This window comes from Lygodium microphyllum, chromosome 11 (assembly GCF_053477565.2).
Source record: "Lygodium microphyllum isolate KBCC chromosome 11, Lygodium_microphyllum_v1.1.10, whole genome shotgun sequence".
Taxonomy (NCBI): Eukaryota; Viridiplantae; Streptophyta; class Polypodiopsida; order Schizaeales; family Lygodiaceae; genus Lygodium; species Lygodium microphyllum.
In genome coordinates, this window is record NC_141145.1 from 155,545,986 (window position 1) to 155,567,691 (window position 21,706).

The 21,706-nt window shown below is 43.2% G+C and overlaps 1 protein-coding gene across 2 annotated transcripts in view; it reads right to left on the bottom strand.

Annotated features, from left to right (window-relative positions):
- LOC148029564 (uncharacterized) overlaps positions 1-12,100 on the bottom strand; it is a 32,712-nt gene extending 20,612 nt beyond the window's left edge. Inside the window, exons 1-2 of one of the 2 annotated variants that reach the window (XM_087688431.1) lie at positions 12,026-12,100; positions 11,792-11,930 (exon numbers count right to left, since the gene is read on the bottom strand). In XM_087688431.1, coding sequence (XP_087544557.1) covers positions 11,792-11,930; positions 12,026-12,057 — 171 coding nt within the window. In that variant the 5' untranslated portion in view covers positions 12,058-12,100. Of the gene's footprint in view, positions 1-11,791; positions 11,934-12,025 lie in introns of those variants that run through there. The other variant, XM_087688432.1, reaches the window with a different exon arrangement.
- Between the last annotated feature and the right edge of the window lie 9,606 nt (positions 12,101-21,706).

A 21,706-nucleotide genomic window follows, 5' to 3' on the forward strand; every position in this document is an offset into this window, starting at 1 on the left:
GGGGACACTTGGGCTTCTTCTCCTTCGCATCCTTCTTATCTTCCTCCTCCTTGTCCTTGGACTTCTCCTTCTTTTGTTTCTTCTTCTTGCCACCACCTGTGGCAGCCGTAAATGCCTTGGTGGAGCCACTGGCTCCCACCTCTTTGAGTCGCTCGTCATGCTCCAAGACAAGCGGGGAAAGCTCCTCCCATAGGAGAGTCTCACGGGTTCTCGTAGTGATGAGGCTGGTGTAGAAGACATCATATCGGGGTGATGGCAGCTGAGTCAACAGAATCATCGCCATATCCTCAGACGATATCAGACGACCAAGAGAGGCTAGCTCGCCTCGCATATCCTCCATCTTCGTGATGTGCTCCTTCATGGAAGAAGAACCATCAAGACTGAGCATCCGCAACTTCTTCTCCAGGGAAATCTTGTGGGCAAATGTCTTGTGCTGATACAAAGACGCAAGCTTTGTCCATACTTCCGCCGCGGTCTTTAACCTGTGAACATGTACAAGAACAGAATCATGGAGACTCATAAAAAGAAAGGAACGGGCTCGAGAGTTGAGCCTATCCCATAAGGCTGCACGGTCCATAGAGGTGCCATCGGACGAATCCACGGGGGGTCGGTCGATGGGAGAAGAAACAAGCTCCCATAGATCAAAGGTATCAAGAATGCAAGCCACCTTGCATGACCATAGGGAATAGTTGGAACCATCCAACTTGTCTTCCTTCGGAAAGGAAGAGAGAATCGGCACCTGGATAGAGGGAATCAAGGAAGGCATCCGCACAGTTGATGCAGTCTTCACTGAAGAAACCTTCGCAGTAGATGGAACCCTCTGAGATGCATGGACTGAAGAAGGACGAGTGCGAGGAGGGTCTTCCCGATGACGAACTTCACGATAGTCCCGCCTCCGCTCAGAGGAATGATGAGAAAGAAGCTCATCCTCTGAGTCTTCAAAGCCTGAAAACTGGTAAGACATCTTCCAATCTGCAAAATACCAAGAAAGTTGTGCCGCTGTCGAAATAGGACCAACAGTGTGGTCACCAACCACCAAGATGCAGGCAAAGAGTGCCTACAATCACCTGGATCTGCAAAACGCAAATAGATCTGATGCAGAACACCAGAATCGAGACCACCAGCACCGGGAACTTGCCCAGACAGAGGTTGCCTGCAGGATAGGAGCAGCCATGGTAGAAGCGACCTGCAAAACAGCAAAACGCAAGCTGGAGGAGGGTCGCCCTGCAACAGAAGAGGTCGCCTGGCAGCAAACGCAGGGTTGTTGCGTCACTGGATGACGTGGCAGCCCCTGTGTACAGCAAACGCAGGCTGTACAGCCTTCTGATGCAGTCGCCTGGCTGGTATGGACCTGTTGGCAGCCGCCTAATGGAATCGCCTGGCTGTTGTGGAACTGTGGGCAGCAGCAGTAAGGTATTTCTCTCGTCCTCCGTGCTCTCAATCAGGCGATGATACCATGTGAGAGTGCGCAGCGAAAGAACACGAACACAGAGGAGAGGAGAGAGGAAGCAGAGAATGAAGGAAGAAAATCTGCACTGACTGAGATGAATGCTGAATACACTGGAATGGACAGAACAGTCCCTGCACGCAGCCCGGAGCGTCAGTGAGGGAACCAGGACAGACTGGAAGCAGAGGCAGCACCAATGCCGGAGACGGAGACGAAGGGAGCAGTGCTGAACCTGCAGAGCATGAATGCTGGACTGACTGGGGGGGCAGCTATAAATAGCCCCCAGCCAGAAAACTGGCCGACCAGCTAAACTGGCCGACCTGGCCAGATCTGGCCGACTATGGCCAGATCTGGTCGGACTGGCCAGTTCTGGTCCGACTGACCAGAACTGGTCCGACTGCCCAAAATAATGGGCAGTCACCCCAAAAACAGCCCAGATCTGGGCTGTAAAATGCCCAAGGCTGCATGCTGACTAAGGCAGCAGAAAAACACACTGACAGAGCTCCTCTGTCTCCTGTCAGACTCTGACAGGAGCTCACAACCAGGAGATGACAGACTGAGACTAAATAAGAGCAGGCTAACAGATCCCCCTCGGAGTCTAATAGATCTCATGACCTAGAAAGAAGTGAAAAAGTCCCATATCCGTCATCTCAAACTTCTCATGAAGTACTGCCTTCGTCTGCTTGACCATCTGGGCATGGTTACCTATCACAATCAAGCCGTCCACATAAAGGACAAACAGCATACGATCCCCACCTGAGGTGTGCTCATAAAGCTGTGGGTCGGCTTGGAATATCAATACCCCAATCTCTCTTGGAGAAACGAATCAATCTTCTCATTCCAAGCATAGGGAGCTTGCTTAAGGCCATAGAGGGCCTTCCTTGACCTATACACCTAACCATTAGAAGAACTAAAGCCTAGAGGCTGCTCAACATATATCTCCTCCTTCAATTCCCCATTCAAGAAGGCAAACTTCACATCTAGCTAATAGAGCGGCCATCTCATATGGCTAGCCAAGGCAAGAATTATACGAATAGTAGACATCCGAGCTGTAGAGGCAAAAGTATCATGGAAATCAATACCTAGGCGCTTTGCAAAACATTTAGCAACAAGGCGGGCCTTGTGCTTATCCAATGTGCCATCACTGCGGTACTTAGTCTTGAAGACCCATTTGATTCCAATTACCTTTTTATGAGAAGGCTTAGGCACAAGGCACCAAGTGCCATTCCTTCAATCGACTCCAGCTTCTCCTCCATTGCTCGCCGCCAATGATCATGCTATAAAGCCTCCTTAACTGAGGTGGGCTCCCGATCTTGCATGGCAAGAGCCATCAAACAGTAGTTACTGTACACAAGCTCAGTGTGGTGTGCCCGGTTCCTCCGAGAACGCCGCAAGCCTGTTAGCAGTCATGTTTGTCATGCCTTGTCATCTCCTGCCTGTGAGCCTCAGTCTGAGTCAGACGAGGACATTAGGAGCTCTGACATGTCTGTCATGTGTTATGATGGGGGAGGCTAGTCACTCTTGACTGGCTCTCTTAGGATGTGTATTTCTTTTTGGCCTCTTTTAGTGGGCAGCCACCACTGGCTGCCCGGCCACTTTTTTGGTCACTGATATGGGGCGCCCATTTTAGGGCATTTTTAGGGTTTGCGCCCATTTTAGGGTTTGCGCCCATTTTAGGGTTAGGGTTAGGGTTTGTCCTTTGCCTATTTATAGGCAGCCCCCCTCCCCACTTGATCACTTGTCTTCTTGCAGATTCCGACACTCCTCCCCCGTGGTGGTGCTGCCATCATCATCAGCCTGATCTGGTGCCCTCACTGACGCTTCGGGCTGCGTGCAGGGACTGATCAGTCCATTTCAGTGTATTCAGCATTCATTTCAGTCAGTGCAGATTTCTCTTCCTTATTTTCTGCTTTCTCTCTCTCTCTCTCCCTCCGTTTTCGTATTCCCTCTTCCGCAGCGCACTCTCTCATGGTATCAGAGCCGAAGGAGAGTACACGGAGCTGAGATCTACGCGGGAGAATACCCACAACCTTGCGTTTGCTGGTCAAGACGTCTCCAACAGCTGAGGCATCACCTTCTGCACCATCTCCTTGATCAAGGCGGCCTGTTTTGGTGTCCATCTATTTGCGTTTGCTGCTGGCGTCATCCCCAACAGCCAAGGCGGCCCTTCCAGGAGGTCCCAAATATTTGCGTTTGCTGCTGGCGCCTTCTCCAGTGGCGGCCACGTCATCAGCGACCTCTTCCTGCTTGCGTTTTCAGCCAGACGGCCTCCCCAACAGCTGGGCGACGTCTTCCTTACTGGCGTTTTGAGGCAGAAGGCTGTTTTTCTGTGGTGACTGCATCGTTAGCATTTGCGTTTGACATCATCCTTGCGTTCTGTGCAAGGCGGCCAGCTCAAGAGCTTCTGGTGTTTGTGTTTCGGCACCGGCAACCTTCCCTTGTTGTGTTTTGGTGTTTGCAGATATCGAAGATGTCTTCTCATCAGTTTACAGGCTTTGATGACTCAGATGACGAGCTTTTGTCTCGACACTCATCTGAACGGAGGCGTGATTTCTATCACGAGGACCATCGTCCGGAGTCTATTCCTCTTTCCCGTCCCCCTTCTATTCATGTATCTCGGCGAGCCCCTTCCAGTGGGCCGAAGATGCAGCCTTTGGTACCCCCTGTACAGGTACCCGTACTTCCTCAGCTGCCCAAAGAGGACCGGTTGGATGGCTCCAACTTTTCTCTATGGTCCTGCAAGGTGGAGTGTATCTTGGACTCCTTCGATCTTTGGGAGCTTGTTTCTATTCCTATTCCCCGGCCTAAGGTGGATCCCGCAGATGGGACATCTATGGATCGTGCAACCTTATGGGATCGGCTCAATTCTAGAGCCAGATCTTTCCTCTTTCTAAGTTTGCAGGATTCTGTCCTTGTTCATGTTCACAGGTTGAAGACTGCAGCAGACGTGTGGAGAAAGCTCGCGTCTCTCTATCAACAGAAGACGTTTGACCACCGGATATTTCTTGAAAAGAAGTTGCGGATGCTCGCTATTGATGATAGTCCTTCCATGAAGGACCACATCAACAGATTACAGGATATGAGGGATGAGCTTGCATCCCTCGGTCGGATGATATCTTCTGAAGACATGGCTATGATTCTCTTGACTCAGCAGCCATCGCCTCGGTTTGATGTCTTCTACACCAGCCTTCTTACATGGAGGACCCGTGAGAAGCTTCTATGGGAGGAGCTATCCCTGCTTGTCTTGGAGCATGACGAGCGACTCAGAGAGGTCAGTGCTAGTGGATCCGACTCCACTAGAGCCTTTGTTGCAGGTTCGGGAGGACAGAAGAATAAGAAGAAGTCAAAGGCTAAGAAGAAGGACAGTTCTTCAGGCTCTAACTCAAATTCAGAGAGACCGAAGTGCCCACACTGCGGGAAAGGAACACATCCCGAGGAGAAATGCTGGAAGAAGTACCCTCACCTTCGTCCGGGAGCGAAGGGTGGATCTACATCGGAGCCTTCTTCTACCTCTACACCCGCTGTTACCCATGAGTCAGTGTTCCTTCATATCCATGCTTTGGAGGAGGATCCTTCTTCCATGGCTGCAGTGTCTTCTGCGCAACCTTGGTTAGTGGACAGTGGTGCTTCGAGTCATATGACTCCCCGAGGTGATTTGTTACAGGATCTCCGTCCATCAGAGGGTTCAATCACTGTTGGTGACATTTTATTGGTGCCTATTAGTGGTGTTGGCACATTGCCTTTGTTTACCGACCAACCTTCGAGCTCCTTTTCACAGGCCCTACATGTTCCGGATTTGGGCCTTCCCCTCCTCTCAGTTTATGGCCTTACGAGGCTTAGCACACGAGTGATCTTCACCGAACATGCCGTTGTTATTGAGGATTCTCTTACAGGAGCTGTTTTATCTACAGGTTGGCAGGAGAGCGGGCTTTACAGGCTCCATTTCACTTCTTTGATGCAGGGTCCTCCGCGGCAGTCTATTGCTACACCCGTTCCCGCTTGTGCACCTTCTATTCCACAGGTTCCTTCCCATCCCCCACCTTCTCCTCCGGTGGTTCCCTCGTACCCCCCATCCCTTTCAGAGGGGGACGATCTCGATGATGCGACTGTATTCCCTGGGCCCTAGTGTTTTAGAGGGGGATTCCCAGGATCGTGAGGAGCTCCTTCCACAACAGTCTACATCGACGGACTTCATCGACATTGGCATTCCTCTTGCCACCCCAGGATCTATTTCCTCTTCGGCCTTCAGCCACATCCAGGATCTGAGAGGGGGTGTTAGCAGTCATGTTTGTCATGCCTTGTCATCTCCTACCTGTGAGCCTCAGTCTGAGTCAGACGAGGACATTAGGAGCTCTGACATGTCTGTCATGTGTTATGATGGGGGAGGCTAGTCACTCTTGACTGGCTCTCTTAGGATGTGTATTTCTTTTTGGCCTCTTTTAGTGGGCAGCCACTGGTTGCCCAGCCACTTTTTTGGTCACTGATATAGGGCGCCCATTTTAGGGCATTTTTAGGGTTTGCACCCATTTTAGGGTTTGCACCCATTTTAGGGTTAGGGTTAGGGTTTGTCCTTTGCCTATTTATAGGCAGCCCCCCTCCCCACTTAATCGCTTGTCTTCATGCAGATTCCGACACTCCTCCCCCGTGGTGGTGCTGCCATCATCATCAGCCTGATCTGGTGCCCTCACTGACACTTCGGGCTGCGTGCAGGGACTGATCAGTCCATTTCAGTGTATTCAGCATTCATTTCAGTCAGTACAGATTTCTCTTCCTTATTTTCTGCTTTCTCTCTCTCTCTCTCTCCCTCCGTGTTCGTATTCCCTTCCGCAGCGCACTCTCTCAAGGCCATCCTGCGGCTACCACTCAAGGACCCCCTCAATCCTTATGCCACGAAGAGTGTCACGTGCCCAACAAGAAGGAGACTAGATGTCTCCTCATCGCTTTCCCTCTGCTTAAGTCTCTGAAAGGTCCAAGGGCTCGATCAATGAGTCCGGTAGCTATGAACTAAGCTCCTCATCCGAAGAAGAATCCTCAAGAGGCACAAGCTCCAAAGGGACAATCATGGGCACCCAGCTATCTCTCGGATCTCCAAGAATGGGGTGTTCGTCACCCCCCTCTAAGGCTACAACTTTCACGAACCGAACATCACGGCTCATATAGACATCCCATTAACGAGATCATACAATCGATAACCTTGAGATTGCGAGCCATAGCCCACAAACACCTGTCTTTTAGAAGCCACTTCAAACTTGTCACGCTGTGTTTTCAGGATGTGAACATAGACATCACACCCAAAAACCCTGAAATAAGAAACATTCAGCTTAGACCCAAAATATGCCTCATAAGGTATCATACCAACAACAACAAAAGTAGGGGATCAATTAAGAATGTGGAGTGCAATAGCCACAACCTCAAACCATAGACACTGAGGTGTCTGTCGATATTCCATCATGGTATTGGCCATCTCGATCACACTACAATTCTTCCACTCCAATATGCCATTCTCCTGAGGAGTTTTTGTATTGGCAAACTCCTAGTAAATACCATGATCTGTACAAAAACGAGCAAGCTCATTAGAAACAAATTCTCCGCCCTTATCCGATCATATTCAGTTTCCAGCCCAAATAAGCCCATATCATCCTACTGTAATCATCCACAATTAGCATGAAATACAAGCTCCCTTTAAGGGAGGTTGTCCTCATCGGTCCACAAAGATTAGTAAAAATAAGCTCCAAGGGTACTGAAGACCACCTCGAAGCCTTGTTGGGAATAGCATCATGAGTTTGCTTCCCATGGAGACAGGATATACATGGCTGTTGACTCACCATAATATCCACCTCGAAGCCTTGCTGGGAATAGCATCATGAGTTTGCTTCCCATGGAGACAGGATATACATGGCTGTTGACTCACCATAATATCCAGCAAACCTCAAACAAGCTATCCCTTAGACGCCTTCCGTAGGAAATCGTAGTTGAGGTGGCCAAACCGAGCATGCCAAAGCTCGGGCTGTATCTAAGAGGCAAGAAAATGAGAAGTCAAGGCAAAAGAAGACCGCAACTTGTAGACTCCATTCTCCTCATAACCTGAAGCAAGGATCTGCCTCGATCCACAATCAAGAATCCAAAAGGAATCCACATCAAACTCAACCAAGAGGTCAAGGGCACGAATCTTGTGCACCGAAAGCAAATGGTATCCCAAGGCCGGTACATAAAGCACCTCCAATGTATAGGCACCACCCTACAGAATAAGATGCATATTACCTCGTGTCCCTGAATAGGGATAGAAGAACTATCACCAATGAGAATCTAGCCATACAGAGGCTGCAAATGAGCAACACCTGCTATAGAAGGAGTCGTATACTGGGAGGCACCACTGTCAACAATCCACTCTCGAGTATATGGGGCCATCAACGCAACATCAAAGGCCTTCATGGTCGATGCCTCAACCACCTCAAAGTGGAGGAAAGTTGCTGATGAGGGAGCAGCCACCGCTCCGAAACCCTTTGAATATTTCTCCTTCTCCTTTTCCTTTTTCTCCTTATTGTCGGGGCAATCCTTCTTCCACTGACCTGTCTTACCACAAATATGACAAGTAGACTCCTTTGATTTGTCCTCTTTCCCTTTTGATCCTTCTCCTTAGACGTGAATCTCTTGCAGTTGATTAAGTTGTCTCTAGGAGTGTGCAAGGAATTTAAAAAAATCATGCGTATTGGGTATATCGTGGAACCTTTGGGCATAGCGCAAGTAGGAGATAATTGGTGGAAGCATGCTGAAAAACATTGCCCAAGGGTTGCAGTCTACGTTAATGGAATACTAGTGAATTATGCTATCGTAGATACAGGATCATCTGTTAACATCATGAGTTCAGAATTGAGAAGACAAACCTATCAATGCCTCCAATTTAGAAGCATTGGTCCCTTTTAATTGCTCCTCTTGGTCCAAGACAATAGGAACCAACTCCTCCCAACAAAGAGTCTCTGACCGCCCTGAGGTAATCAAGGAAAAATAAAACCACTAAAACAAGGCAGTAACTATGAAAGAAGAGTTATCACCATGTCTTCAAAAGTGATCACCTTCCCTGCATTTTACACCTGTATCTGAAGCTGCCTTAGCTTGTTGTTATGCTCCCGCATAGAAGATGACTTCTTGACACTCATGGTCCTCATCTACACTTTCAAAGAAACTTGTTTCATGACAGTTATGCGATTATACATATGATCAAGCTCCAGCCATATCTCCCAGTCTATTGTCAAATACTCTATATGGGAGATCACAATTGTAGTACATGAGAGAGAAAACTAAGCGGATGCAAGCATTTAGTTTGTACCAATGTGCCTGAGCCTTTGCACTTCCAAAGAAACTCGTTTCTTGATAGTCATGTGATTATACATCTAATCAAGCTCTAGTTATATCTCCCGGGCCACTGTCAAATGCTCTATATGGGAGATCACAGCTGTAGTACATGAGAGATAAAAATAAGCAAATACGAGCATTTAATTTGTCCCAATGTGCCTGAGCCTTTACCAACCCCAACTTATCACCTATAGAGAATCTCGACTCGTCTCTCGAAGAAGCACGATGGATAGCCTCCGTAACAAGCTCCGCCAAATCATAAGACTCCAAAATGGCAAGCATCATAACCCACCAAATGTGGTAGTTATTGCCATTGAGTTTTCAATCTTATGAAAGAGTTGGTAACACACGCACCTTCCAATCCATGATCACCTGAAACCCTATCTTGGCCTCAGAAGACATCTTCACCTAAAATGCCTACACAATACACAAAAAGCAACCCCCTTTGACAGTGTGGATGCAACCTGCTAGGGCTCTTCTTCACTCGTCTCGCTCCTGCTTCACCTGCCAGAGGCGATGAAAAGGTAAAATCTGCACTTGAAGGCCCAAAACGTAGCCTTCTTCCTTCTCAAACAACAACAATTAGCAGCAACTCTGCTCCTTTCTTGCACACACCCACTCGCCTCAGCCATGTTCTAATGCATACCCTCTCCTACTTGTCCTTGAATGCTAAAACAGTGTCTTGTGTCACACTAGAATCTCCTCTTCGGGTAGGTCCACCATTAGTCCCAGTCCTTCAATGCTCCAATACCATGTCAGAGTGAAGCGGTGCAGAAGCGTATGACCAAGACAGAGAGTGAACAAAGAGAAAAGAGAGAGACAAGCAGACAATGGAACACAATCTACAATGAAGAATGTTGTATAAGGAAGCAGATATATACACAAGTGCAAAAGACTGTATGTTTGCGTATGTCTCCAACTCGAAGATCTCACAATTTGTGAACCTCAAAGTAGTCTCCACGATCAGCAATTTGAAAACTTGTGATTAGAATGACTGAAAGTGTATGGAGGCTAGGGAGAATAAATAGCCCAAAAGAAATGCCAAAAATAATGCAAGTTGGCTGCATTAAATGCAACTGACTAACCAAAAACTGGCTGACTGCACTTGTTGTGCCATGTGGCACCTGCACTAACAGCTACCTGCTGACGTCACCTATTGTGCGGCCAGCCTATCACATGTCCTTTGCCTGCTGTGATTGCACAAAGCTACTCGTGAATACATATGATTGCTTGTCTAGGAGATGCCAATCTCTAACAAGAGTATACAACAAACACTGAGAGAGAAGACAAACTCAAAAACACAAGAACATGATGATAATGCATTGAATCGTGCTATGAAAAGAAAAGTTGATACAACAGAACCAAAGCTCAAAAGATAACTACATTGTCATGTCTAAATCAAGCAGCAGCACCTATGGGAAATTTGCATAGTGAACGGAGCGAAATGTAGTCCTCCGAGCAGTGAGCTATCGAAGCAATCACTGAAAGGTGAAAGACAACTGTCAAGGGAGCGGACCGTAGTCCTTTGATGCCGTCAAAGATGTGGAAGATGATCACCAATTGTCAAGGGAGCGACCACTGTCCTTTGATGGCCGAGAAGTGACCTAGGCAGCAAAACACAAATCCTAGATTATTGGAGTTGTCAAACGCATGGGAGAGCAGACCAGATGTTGATGCCAAGTGGATAATGATAATGCCAGATGATGGAGGATGAGCTGGGCTGCAAAAACGCAAATCTCAGCAGCCTTTGTGATAGATGAATGACGCCAGGTGATGGAGGAGAAGCCAGGCTGCAAAAACGCAAGTCCCAACAACCCCTGTGATAGATGAGTGATGCCAATGATGGAGGAGCCAAGCTACAAAAAAGTAGGTCCCAACAACCCCTGTGATAGATGAGTGATGATATCATTGACGCTCGATGATGTAGACTATCGCCAAAGGCTAGGATGCTGATGCCAAGATGGAGAAGATGACATCATGCAATGAGAAGACCTCCAGACTGAAAAAGGCAGCCACGATCCACAAACCACGATGTCCTTCTGAAGGGGTATGAGGGTAGTGAAAGGGGCTAGTGAGAGAAGGGAAGCGGTGGTGACTGAAAAAGGTGGTGAAGAATGATTGAAGAGAGAGTGAAGAATAAATGAAGTGATTGCCTATTTATAGGCATTAGATGTCTGGGGTGGCGCACCACTGTGTAGGCGGCCATTGAAAAAGTGGAAAAAGTGGCCACAATGTGGACACCAGCCCTTTTTGGCACTGTCAGTGCAAAACCCTAAATGAAGTGTGTAAACTGAAGAAGTGGTTTCTCAACACCGAATACCCTTAGAACTTCCAATCACATTCAGTCCGTCAATATTCTCGGTTCTTTAATGCCATCATCAACTACAAAACAGCCTTTCTATAAAATACCTCCATAGTTGGCTTTACGTGCCCCACCTGACTAAAAACAAACTGTCCGAAGAGCAAATATCAGTCGCAAGTCTCTGACCAACTTTCCATAGTGTAGCCATTGCCTGTGGGCTCTGATCGTGTCATTGTTGCAAAGGCAAGCTTTTGTGCAAGAGTTGTTGTCCCTGTTCAGTTATTGTTGAGGTAACCGAATACCCTTAGAACTTACAGTCACATACAGTCCAACAATAGTCTCAGTCCTTTAATGCCCTCGTCATTCCTAACTTTTCCTTTCAGCAATGATATGCCCCCCCGTCTATCAGTGAAACAGAGTTCTCTGATCAAAGATATTGGACTTATGCAGGCGATGCCGCTCAACATTTGTCAGTCAAGTGCCGCCTCTGACACGGTGATTGATTCGTCTGCGTGGTTATCTGATTAAGCTAACTTACTGTGGTTATCTGATCAAGCTAACTTACTCGTCCTTGTGTGATCTTCCAATCTGAGCTACTCTGTGACTATCCCAGCAGTTATGTGCATGTGCATATGTGTAGTGTGCATCTGCATCATCACTGCATAGAAAAATGAAGGATTCGAACTCACCTCCTTTGCTCTTGAGTCAATGGATGCTGAAACTGGTCGTTTAGTGTGTCTCAGTGAGAGAGAGAGAGAGCACGCTCTTTGGGAGAAGAAAAAACGAGAACAGAGGCCGTCAACAGCTCCGGCCCCCACCTCACGCGCCCTGCTCATTAGAACAGAATATTCCAGTTTTTCAAAGGCCTAGCCCACATGCAGATATATATCTCTCGTGTTGAAGGCCAACCAAGCCAAACTCACCTATGACCATTGGATTGACCAAGCCTGGTCATTAGAGTAATCTATGGAGCATAGATTTCCAATAGGAAATAGTTTTCTATAGAGTTTCCCATTTCAGAAACTTAAGCTAGCTAGCTCTCTCTCTCTCTCTCTCTCTCTCTCTCTCTCTCTCTCTCTCTCTCTCTCTCTCTCTCAAGTCACATGACTCTCCACATCCTTTTTTTAAAAACTTGCACAGGGACGGTTTTCCTACACTTGACAAGTCCAATCCACAAGTCAAGGGACCTGGGCATGTCTCATCTCTTAACAAAATGGCCACTAAGTTTTCAAACTTAGGCAAACAATATGTAAAAAAAAAATAAGCACCTTTATAGACATCAAGCGGTTATTGGAAATAATGGAAGAAGGCATGTTAATTGAAAGGCCGTTGGTTTAATACTCTCATTTTAGCATTATTTTCAAGCATATGAGCTATAAGCGATGGAACCACAGTAGTTGACTTTTCACATGGTAGATATTTTCTCCTTTTTCTTGCATGCAACGAGCCAAGTCAATGCTCCTATGGCCCCAAACCATTGAAATGGGTCTAAAACATGCCTATATACCTATTATGGAAGTACCTCCAAGCCAAACTTGACAAAGGGTATAGCAACCCTACATCCCATTAAAGCAAAGACTTATAGCATCTTCCTTTGATGATAGGAAAGTAACTTTTCTATCAAAATGAAAATATATTAGAAGGATTGTGGACTTGTGGTGATGGTGCATCTATATTTGTGATGGAAATGCATTTGATAGACATGATGGTGGGCCATGACTATGGAGGAAGACCATGAAAACTTGGTTTTAATTCATGATAATATGTGTGGTTAACACTTGATGTATCAATCTTCAAGGAACCAAAAATGATGCACAACGACTATACTTGATCCTTTGTAATGTCAACATTGTAACACTCCTCTATCACACTTAAGTTAGTTGTCTCTATTTTGAACAATTCATATTTTAAGGCTTTAACCACCATGTGACCCTTCATTGTTGCTATAAGAGTGAGAGAAGAATAACTCCTTTGGGCCACAACTTGTAAGATACCTTAATGATACCTACATGGCTTCATTTGTCCCCATCTATTGTGTTATCTTTTGTAGAACATCTCCAACATTTTGGTTCCATCTACAAACAATCTGATAGTTATTATCCATACTTATGGGACTCGTTTGCAATAATGTTTGATAAATAAACATATGGGGGAAGCTCCATAGGACCTACATGAGTCCTTAGATAACTTTGAAGCTCTAATAGACTTTAATATAAGCCAATTAATTTATACACCATAGGTTGCCGACCTTTAGGCGTCTTTCTCTTCCTTGAGCTCTTATTTCCAAATCAACAAGTCATTGGCTATGGGGGATAATGTATACTACCATCTCCCTTCTCATTTTGAGCTCTCATTGTTGAGTTTATAGGGCTCGAGATTGTGTCTTCATTGTTGATCATTTCAACTTTGAAAAGACTCGACGGAATGGATGGGACCATTGCCTTACTCCTACTTGCTTTTCTCTCTGGGAAATTTTGGCTCATGTGAGTTATGTTGCATTTAGCACATATTTCATTAGCTCTATTGTCATTAAGGGGTTCCTACTTTTGTAAGCACGTGGTCGACACCCAAGTTTACTATAGTTCCAACTCAATAGTATCGCAAGCTTGGATCATGTCTTTCCCCTAGCCACATCCTAACCTCATCACTAGAATAGGCTGGTAAACCATAAGGACCTTGTTCCCCTCTTAGTAGCTGACATAGTAAGTAGTGTATGCATTGAATATCTTGTATACATGTTTGTGGCTACTTTATGGTTTCCATGAGCTTTGAGAACTCTTGTTGTTGTCGTTGTTTAAAAGCAACCCGAATATATTAAGCGGTGTTGGGATCTACATTGCTCTTATTGGGGTAGGAATGTTGTGGTCCTAACCCCATCTTAACCCCCTATCCTTATGGATACCATCTATTCTAATGGCTTCATCTAGTATGTTGTTTATGTTAGATTTATCGAGGATTGAATTGCTAGCTATGGCTTCATATATCCTCTCATCTCGAATACCCTTGATGAAGGCTTTAGTCCTCACCTTGGTATTTGGCCTTTGTAACATTTGGTTATGTTGTATAGGCTCTTGACTTTGGATAAGTAATCCCTAATGTTCTCTCCCTCTTGTTGCTCTATATTCATTAGCATTACATTACTACGAGGTTGCCTCCATATTTGGCCTCTACAAAACACATGATAAAACAGTCCTTAAGCTTAAAGAAATATGCTTTTTCTACAATATCAAGCCTACTGTGAATCCCATTCATTCCTTTTTATGTTAGCATAGCTAGAAGACTTTTGCTCTCTTGAAGTCTAATCCAAGGTTATTAGTCTCACATATTTTCTCAATTTGCTATATAATGCTATAGGGGTCATCCCTTAGTCTATACTTGTCCACTTGTTTGGCTATTGTTTAACTTGGATTACTCTTTGGTCCTAGGCATGATGCCTAGTTGTATTAGCAAGGTATTAGCCATTTGAGATTTGGCTTGGATCACACTAAACTTGTCGATAAATAATTGACATTGTACTTGGCCTTACTGTTGCTTTGAAAAGCAATGAGATTAAAAAGCTACCTAGGGTACAACTACTATAAAGGTAGATAAATAGCCTGACCCCCAAAGTGCCAATATAAAGTAATCTAAATAAGATCAAGGAGTGGGTTAATGAAATACAAGTCCAACTGAAGAGTAAGAGAAAGTGGAAGATATGAGTGCACTTAGCTTGTCCGTTACTGCATCGTTGTTAACCCCCATACATCCTAGTAGCTTTGGAGAATTGCATCTAATCAACTTGACCAAAAGGAACCACAAGAAATGACATCATAAGGGCATAGCTATGAAGAATAGAGGTTTAAGAGTTTTCAATTCAAAGAAGTGTATTGGCAATAAGTTGTGATTTTTTGCATGAATTATAGCCAAATCTTTACATTTTAGACTTATTTTATAGCCAAATTTGCAAAACCTCACCAAAAAAAAATTCATTGGCTAGCCACATTGGCCATTATCCCAACAACCTCCCACTTAAAGGCCAATGTGCCTTTAAGGGAAACAAAATAATAAGAGAATGAGTGAGATAAATATATTTGAGTTAACCTTACCAAATGCCCATCGACTCTCTAGAATGTGCAAACTTTTTGAATGGCATGTCTTCAACAATGCCCAAGCCTCCCACTGAACAAGTAAGCCATCTAGCTTCTTTGCATGCCTCTATCGCTCCAGTATACTCAACTTTAGTAGTAGATAATGCTATGCATTTCTACAAACGAGGCACCCTTGAGATTGCACCACCATACAAGGTAGAAACATATCTTGCAATTGACTTTCTATTATCAACATTCCCTACACAGTCTGTATTTGTGTACCCAAATACACAACTACTATATCTCCCACAGCATATGCACATATCTCTTCTACCATTCAAGTACCTCAAGATGCCTCTCACTGCTTCCCAATGCTTCTTTGCTGAGATTTGACATGTATATACTTACTACTCCACTGCAAAAGCAATGTCCCAATGCTTATTTGCTGAGATTGACATGTATATACTTACTACTCCCACTGCAAAAGCAATGTCCACGTGAGTAGCAATAATAGCATACACGAGCCTCCCCACACATGAGTAGTCACTTAATTTTATCTTTGATTATGCACACGCTAAGAATGTGATTTGCGTATTCCAATTCCTTCATTTTAAAGATCTCCATTAACCTTTTCTTAAAGCATCAATCTCATACTTGTTTTTCCCAACTATCAACATATCATCCACATAAAGGATCAATGATATCAACAAGCTGTCATCTTCAACCTTTCTAGTTTATAAGCAATGGATTGTCATACTTCTCTTGTAGCCATGAGAACGCATAAAGGCATCAAACTTATTGTACCATTCTCCTAGGGCCTGTTTAATCTATAAATACTCTTTTTTAGCTTGTAGACAAGCTTTTTTTTGCTATATTCCACAAAACCCTTTAGCTACTACATGTAGATCTCATTATGAAGGTCAACATGTGAAAATACTATCTTAACATCTAATTATACAAGGTCCATGTCATTTTTAGCCACCAAGATAAGCATAATACAAAGAGTAGTCAATTTTACTGCATGTGAAAAGTTAAAGGTAGAGTCCCGAGTGAAAGCAAGAGCTATGGCAAATGGAGTAAGAGAGCAAGAGAAAGAGACACCATATATGGGAACTCCAATAGTCACAATGTATGACATGCCTTTCCTTATTCTATGTCACTAAAAAAATAAAGAATAAAGTGTTGTGATGGACGGCCACCACCTACAAGGTATAGGTGTGCAAATCTATATATAATAAATGTAGATGGCTAGGCATAGGTAGCCTTTAACCCCAAACAACCTCCCACTTAAAGGCGAATATGCCTTAGTGTGAGGACCAAAAGAGAAAAGAGAAAAGTACAATACTTAGAGTACAACAAGATGAGAAAAGACATCCTCTCATCCTACACCCATCAACCTCATAAGGGTGTATCATTCCACTAGGAGACTTTACTTGACCAAATCTACAAGATTCATATATGTAGGTATCTTGACAAGCTCAATGGACTTTTTCTCTACTATCTCATTTACACCTCAATGTGATTTGCCTTTACATACTATGGATGCATACAAAACCTTGGCTATCTCGGTCCTCTCATCATGGGATTGTGAACAATCAATCTAACTAATCTTCACACAAGAAGATAAGGGATAACCAATAGGCTTACCATCCCACTTATGGAGTTGCTCAAGTACCTTATGAATGTACTCATTCTGGGACAAGTAGAGAAGTCAATTAGAGTGATTGCGTATAATGTGCATACCAAGTACATGTGAGGCATGTCACATGTTCTTCATCTCAAAGCTCTTCTCGAGCTAAGCCCTTAGAGCATCCAACTCAACATGAGCACTCCTAGCTACAAGCATATCATCAACATAAGGCACCAAAATAATAAGGCTACCATCATAGGTCTTCTTGTATATTAACATGAATCCATATCACTTCAGAATTACCCTTACGAATACATGAAATCATCAAACTTATGGTACCACTCCCTAGGTGCTTGTTTAAGCGTGTAAAGACCTTCTTCAATTTGCACACTAGGTGTTTTCTAGCTTTCTCCAAAAAGACCTTAAGCTGCTACATATAAACATCATCATGCAAGTCCCCATGTAAGAAAGGCATCTTAATGTCCATTTGATAAAGATCTAGATCTAACTGAGCAATGAAGGCCAAGACTGAGCGTAGGAGTCATCTTGACTACATGAGAAAGACTTCATCGAAGTTAACACCATGCTTCTTTTTAAAACCCTTTGCAACCAATCTAGCCTTATATCCTAGCTTTAGGTGACCAAGGGTACCCTTCAACTTGTACACTCACTTGCATAACAATGCATGTTTCCCATCAAGCAAGGAAATTAAGTTCCATATACGGTTCCTTAGATAAATAAAATGCAAACTACATATAGCCCCTCCAAGAATGAGAATCACATCTATGCATAGCCTCCTCATAGATACATGGCTCAATAGAGTCTATCACCATGACATAATCCATAGAGGGCTCATAATGATTAGGAAGACATGAAGCTTTGGTAGAGCATCTCAAAGATGGTTGTGGGACCCGTACGGCATTTCTCTCTATCTAACATGATGATCCTACACAATGGGTGGATCGTGGGCCATTACATCATCAACAATTGCAATAGGCTGTCTCACTGGGATTGGTTGTATAGTAATAAGAGGCTCCTCCTAAAAGACCACCTTGTGTACCTCTACTACATCCTTAGGTTGCATATGCATCTTCTCTTCATGAAATATAACATCATGGCTATGGGTAATCTTCCAAGCCTGCGAATCCCAAAGGTAATAGCCCATATCATCTATATCACCAAATCCAAGGAAGATGCATTTGATAAACTTCGGGTCTAGCTTGTTGTGCTTGTCCTTGGAAACATGATAGATAACCTCACATCCAAAGACTCTCAAATGAACATACGACAGAGATTTTTCATACCATACCTTGTTTGAAATGTGACAACCAAGAGCAATGCATGGGGATCTATTAATGAGATGCACAACAATAGTAATTGCCTTAGCCCAAAAGTACTATGGTAAGCTTGCCTAACTAAGCATACTACATACTCTTCTTGAATAGTCCTATTCATGCACTCTACAATATCATTCTAGGGTGGGTTATATGGGGTAGTCAATTGATGCTTAATACTCCTGTTCATTGCAAAACTACTCAAATGCCTTATAGACATATTTACCTCTATTTTTGTTAGACCTTAGGCATTTCAACCTTTATCCATATTGGTTCTCAACAAGAGTAACAAAGCATTGAATGTAGCCTTATTTCTACTTAATGGGATAAGTCCAGACCTTATGAGAATAATCATCAATAAATATCCCAAAGTACTTCATGCCATCCAATGATTGACAGAGCATGGGACCACATATATTGAAATGCACAATAGTCAATGGCTCACCCATGCACATAGAGCCAAACTTTTTATGAATGTAATGTGTTTGTCTACAATAAAGGCAATGATCATATGAATTTGAATGCAAGTAATCAAGAGACAAAAGATATTGCAAATGAGTAAGTACTTTCATTCCTTTCAAAGATATGTGTCCAAGGAAACAATGCCATAAAGACCCTCGTGGTAAATCGGTCACAACAAATACATGGTCAATAGACCCATACACAAACAAAGAATAGAGGTTGCAAGCCTTGGCACCTCGAACAAAAACAAGGTAACCACAGGTAATCTTCCATGCAAAATCACCAAAAGAGACTTGATATCAGTATCATCCAGTTGCTTAGTAGAGAGTAGGCTTTTGGTCAAATATGGGACACGATGTACATTATTCAAAACAAACAAGCTACCTGAAGCAAACTACAATTCAATATCCCAAATGCCAATGATAGCGAATGTAATGTCATCTCCCAATCGCATAGAACCTGTAATGCAGTGATAAGCATGAACCAATCACAACGTGGGGTAGCATGGAAAGAAGCCACCGAATCAAGTAACCAACACTAAGAGTAAGTAAATAAAGCATTGATCAAGTGAGTAGCATTAAGAGATGAAGCAACTAGGATATAGTCATTATCAAACTCATCCTACATGACGTTTATTTCTTCAATCTTCACACTAGACTTGCTACGGACAATGCTATGATCATTAGCTTTGCATTATCTAGTAGTTTCCCATTGCCCTTATCATTGTGCCTATCAGTGCACATATTATGGCACTATGGCTTAATATGACCTTGTTGCCAACAATAATGACATGTCATGGCTATGAGACTTACTATTAGATTTTCCATGAGATTGACACTTGCCCTTGTTGGGCTGTGGGTCTCTACCATGATTATTATTGCCATTCCCATTTTTTCTACCTCTAATAATCAATGCATGAGAAGTGCAAGATGCATCAATGTTCTTTCATTTTTACCTCTTATGTCAGTAGAGTACTCTCCACATCATTACATTTGAAACCGCCCACAAGGGGATGAGCATTCATAGCAATATGAAAGGTGTCCCATGAGTCAAGCAGTGTAACAAGCAAGAACAAAGACTTGATATTTTCTTCAAATTGAATGCCACGCAAGACAATCTGGTTGAAAATGGAATGAAACTCATTCAAATGAGTAAAAATAGTCGTACCATTCTTCCTGCAAAGATCCACAAGCTTCTTCAACCAGTACAACTGAGATGTAGGACTTTGCTTGTCATAAAGGTCACAAATCTTTTGCCATAATACATAAGCACCACCCTTAGTGTCAATGACATTAAAATATATGTACTTTAATAATGATAGAATGATAGTGGACTTATATATCTCATCAAGTTCTACCTAATCCTCTCCATCATAAAGCTCAAGCTTTATGCCCTCTTGATTTTTCTTGATTGATTTCTATTGTGATAGATCCACAAGTTCACAAGGAATTATAGAGTTTTAGGAATAAATGTATGGATATTTTGTGACTCGATGGGGGAAATTCTAGCAAAGGTGAACAATCCATAGATTAGGTTAGGATTTTATCTCCTCAAATTTAAAAAAACAAGGAACTTATTCTTTAAAATGGAAGTAAATGAATAAATTAATGGATTTTGTGTATAAATTGTTGACTTCATGGTTGGAACCCATAGGAAAATCATCCAAGAGATTGGAATAACTATTGCTATATCTTCTAATGAGGAGATGCCTTTTGATCTTGAGCTCCAGAATAGAATCTTTCCTGGCATAGTTCAATACAAATAGATGAAATTGGTTTAGAAAAATCTCACAACTTCAATGGTGTATCTTTCCTCTTTTGCACAAAGACTTGTCACGTCTACATCTTCCAATATCGGAAGTTATTGCCATCAAGATTTTCAATATTGAAAATAGCACTATTGACAGATGAACCTAAATAATCACTAGAAATGATCCAGCATCAATATATGAGCATATGGACATTAGTAGAAGCATAAATGAGCTCCCAACACTAAAATAAACTATCCAAAATGTGTATACATCAAGTTTGCTATATATAACAACAATCATAGAGATTGAAAAGCTCCAAGATGATGCTCAAGTGCAAGCACCAATGCTAGAAAGCAAGCCAAAAGTGTTTTTTAGGTGTCGAGGAGGAGGAAGAAGTGATTGATATGTGCTGCAAATTAGGGAGACTAGCTTGAAAATTAGGCACAATTCACCTTGCTTGTGGTAAGGTGTTTTCTAGTCCTATTGGCTACTACTAAGCCTCAGGTAATGGTTAATGAAGTTTGTAGAACCCCAGGAACAAGTCTCAACAAGTGAGAGCAAGCCCGGAGGAAACAAAAGCACAATGCATATCTCCAACAGCTGAAGTAATGGCTACTATAGAAATTGAAGCAATCCTTAGTTAAACTCCTCAAGTCCAAGCTCTAATACCAATTGAAAGGTAGAGCTCGAGTGGAAGCTATGGCAGAAGGAGCAAGAGAGTAAGAGAGAGAGACACCATATATGGGAACTCCAACAATCACAATGTGTGACCCACCTTCTCTTATTCTATTTGTCACTTAAAGAGTAAAGAATAAAGTGATAGTGATGGGTGCCCCCCACCCACCTACAGTGTACAAGTGTGCGAGTTTGCATACAATAAATGTAGGTGGTAGGCACATGCGGCCTTTAACCCCCAACAAAAAGCTCTAATTAAAGTCCATACCTTTTTCTTGCTTAAAACCTTTGGCCACTAACCTTGCCTTGTACGTTGATTTAATATCACATATAACATTTTTCTTGCTTGAAACCTTTGGCCACTAACCTTGTCTTATACTTTGGTTTAGTATCACATGTAACCTTCAACTAATAAGTCCACTTGGATGGCAAAGGATTTTTCCCTTTGGCAAAGGAACCAATTCCCAAGTTCAATTCTTTATAATGAAATCCATTTCAAACTATATAGCTAGCTCTTTGACTTAAGCTTATCATCACGAGTCATAGCCTCTTTATAAAAAGATGACTCCCTGCAATCTATCAATATCACATAGTCAATCCCAAGTTGAAATCTCTCATGGGAAATGGGAGATATAAGTAGATTTGTGTAGCACAATGGGTTGACTTAGAGTAGGAATTTCAACATC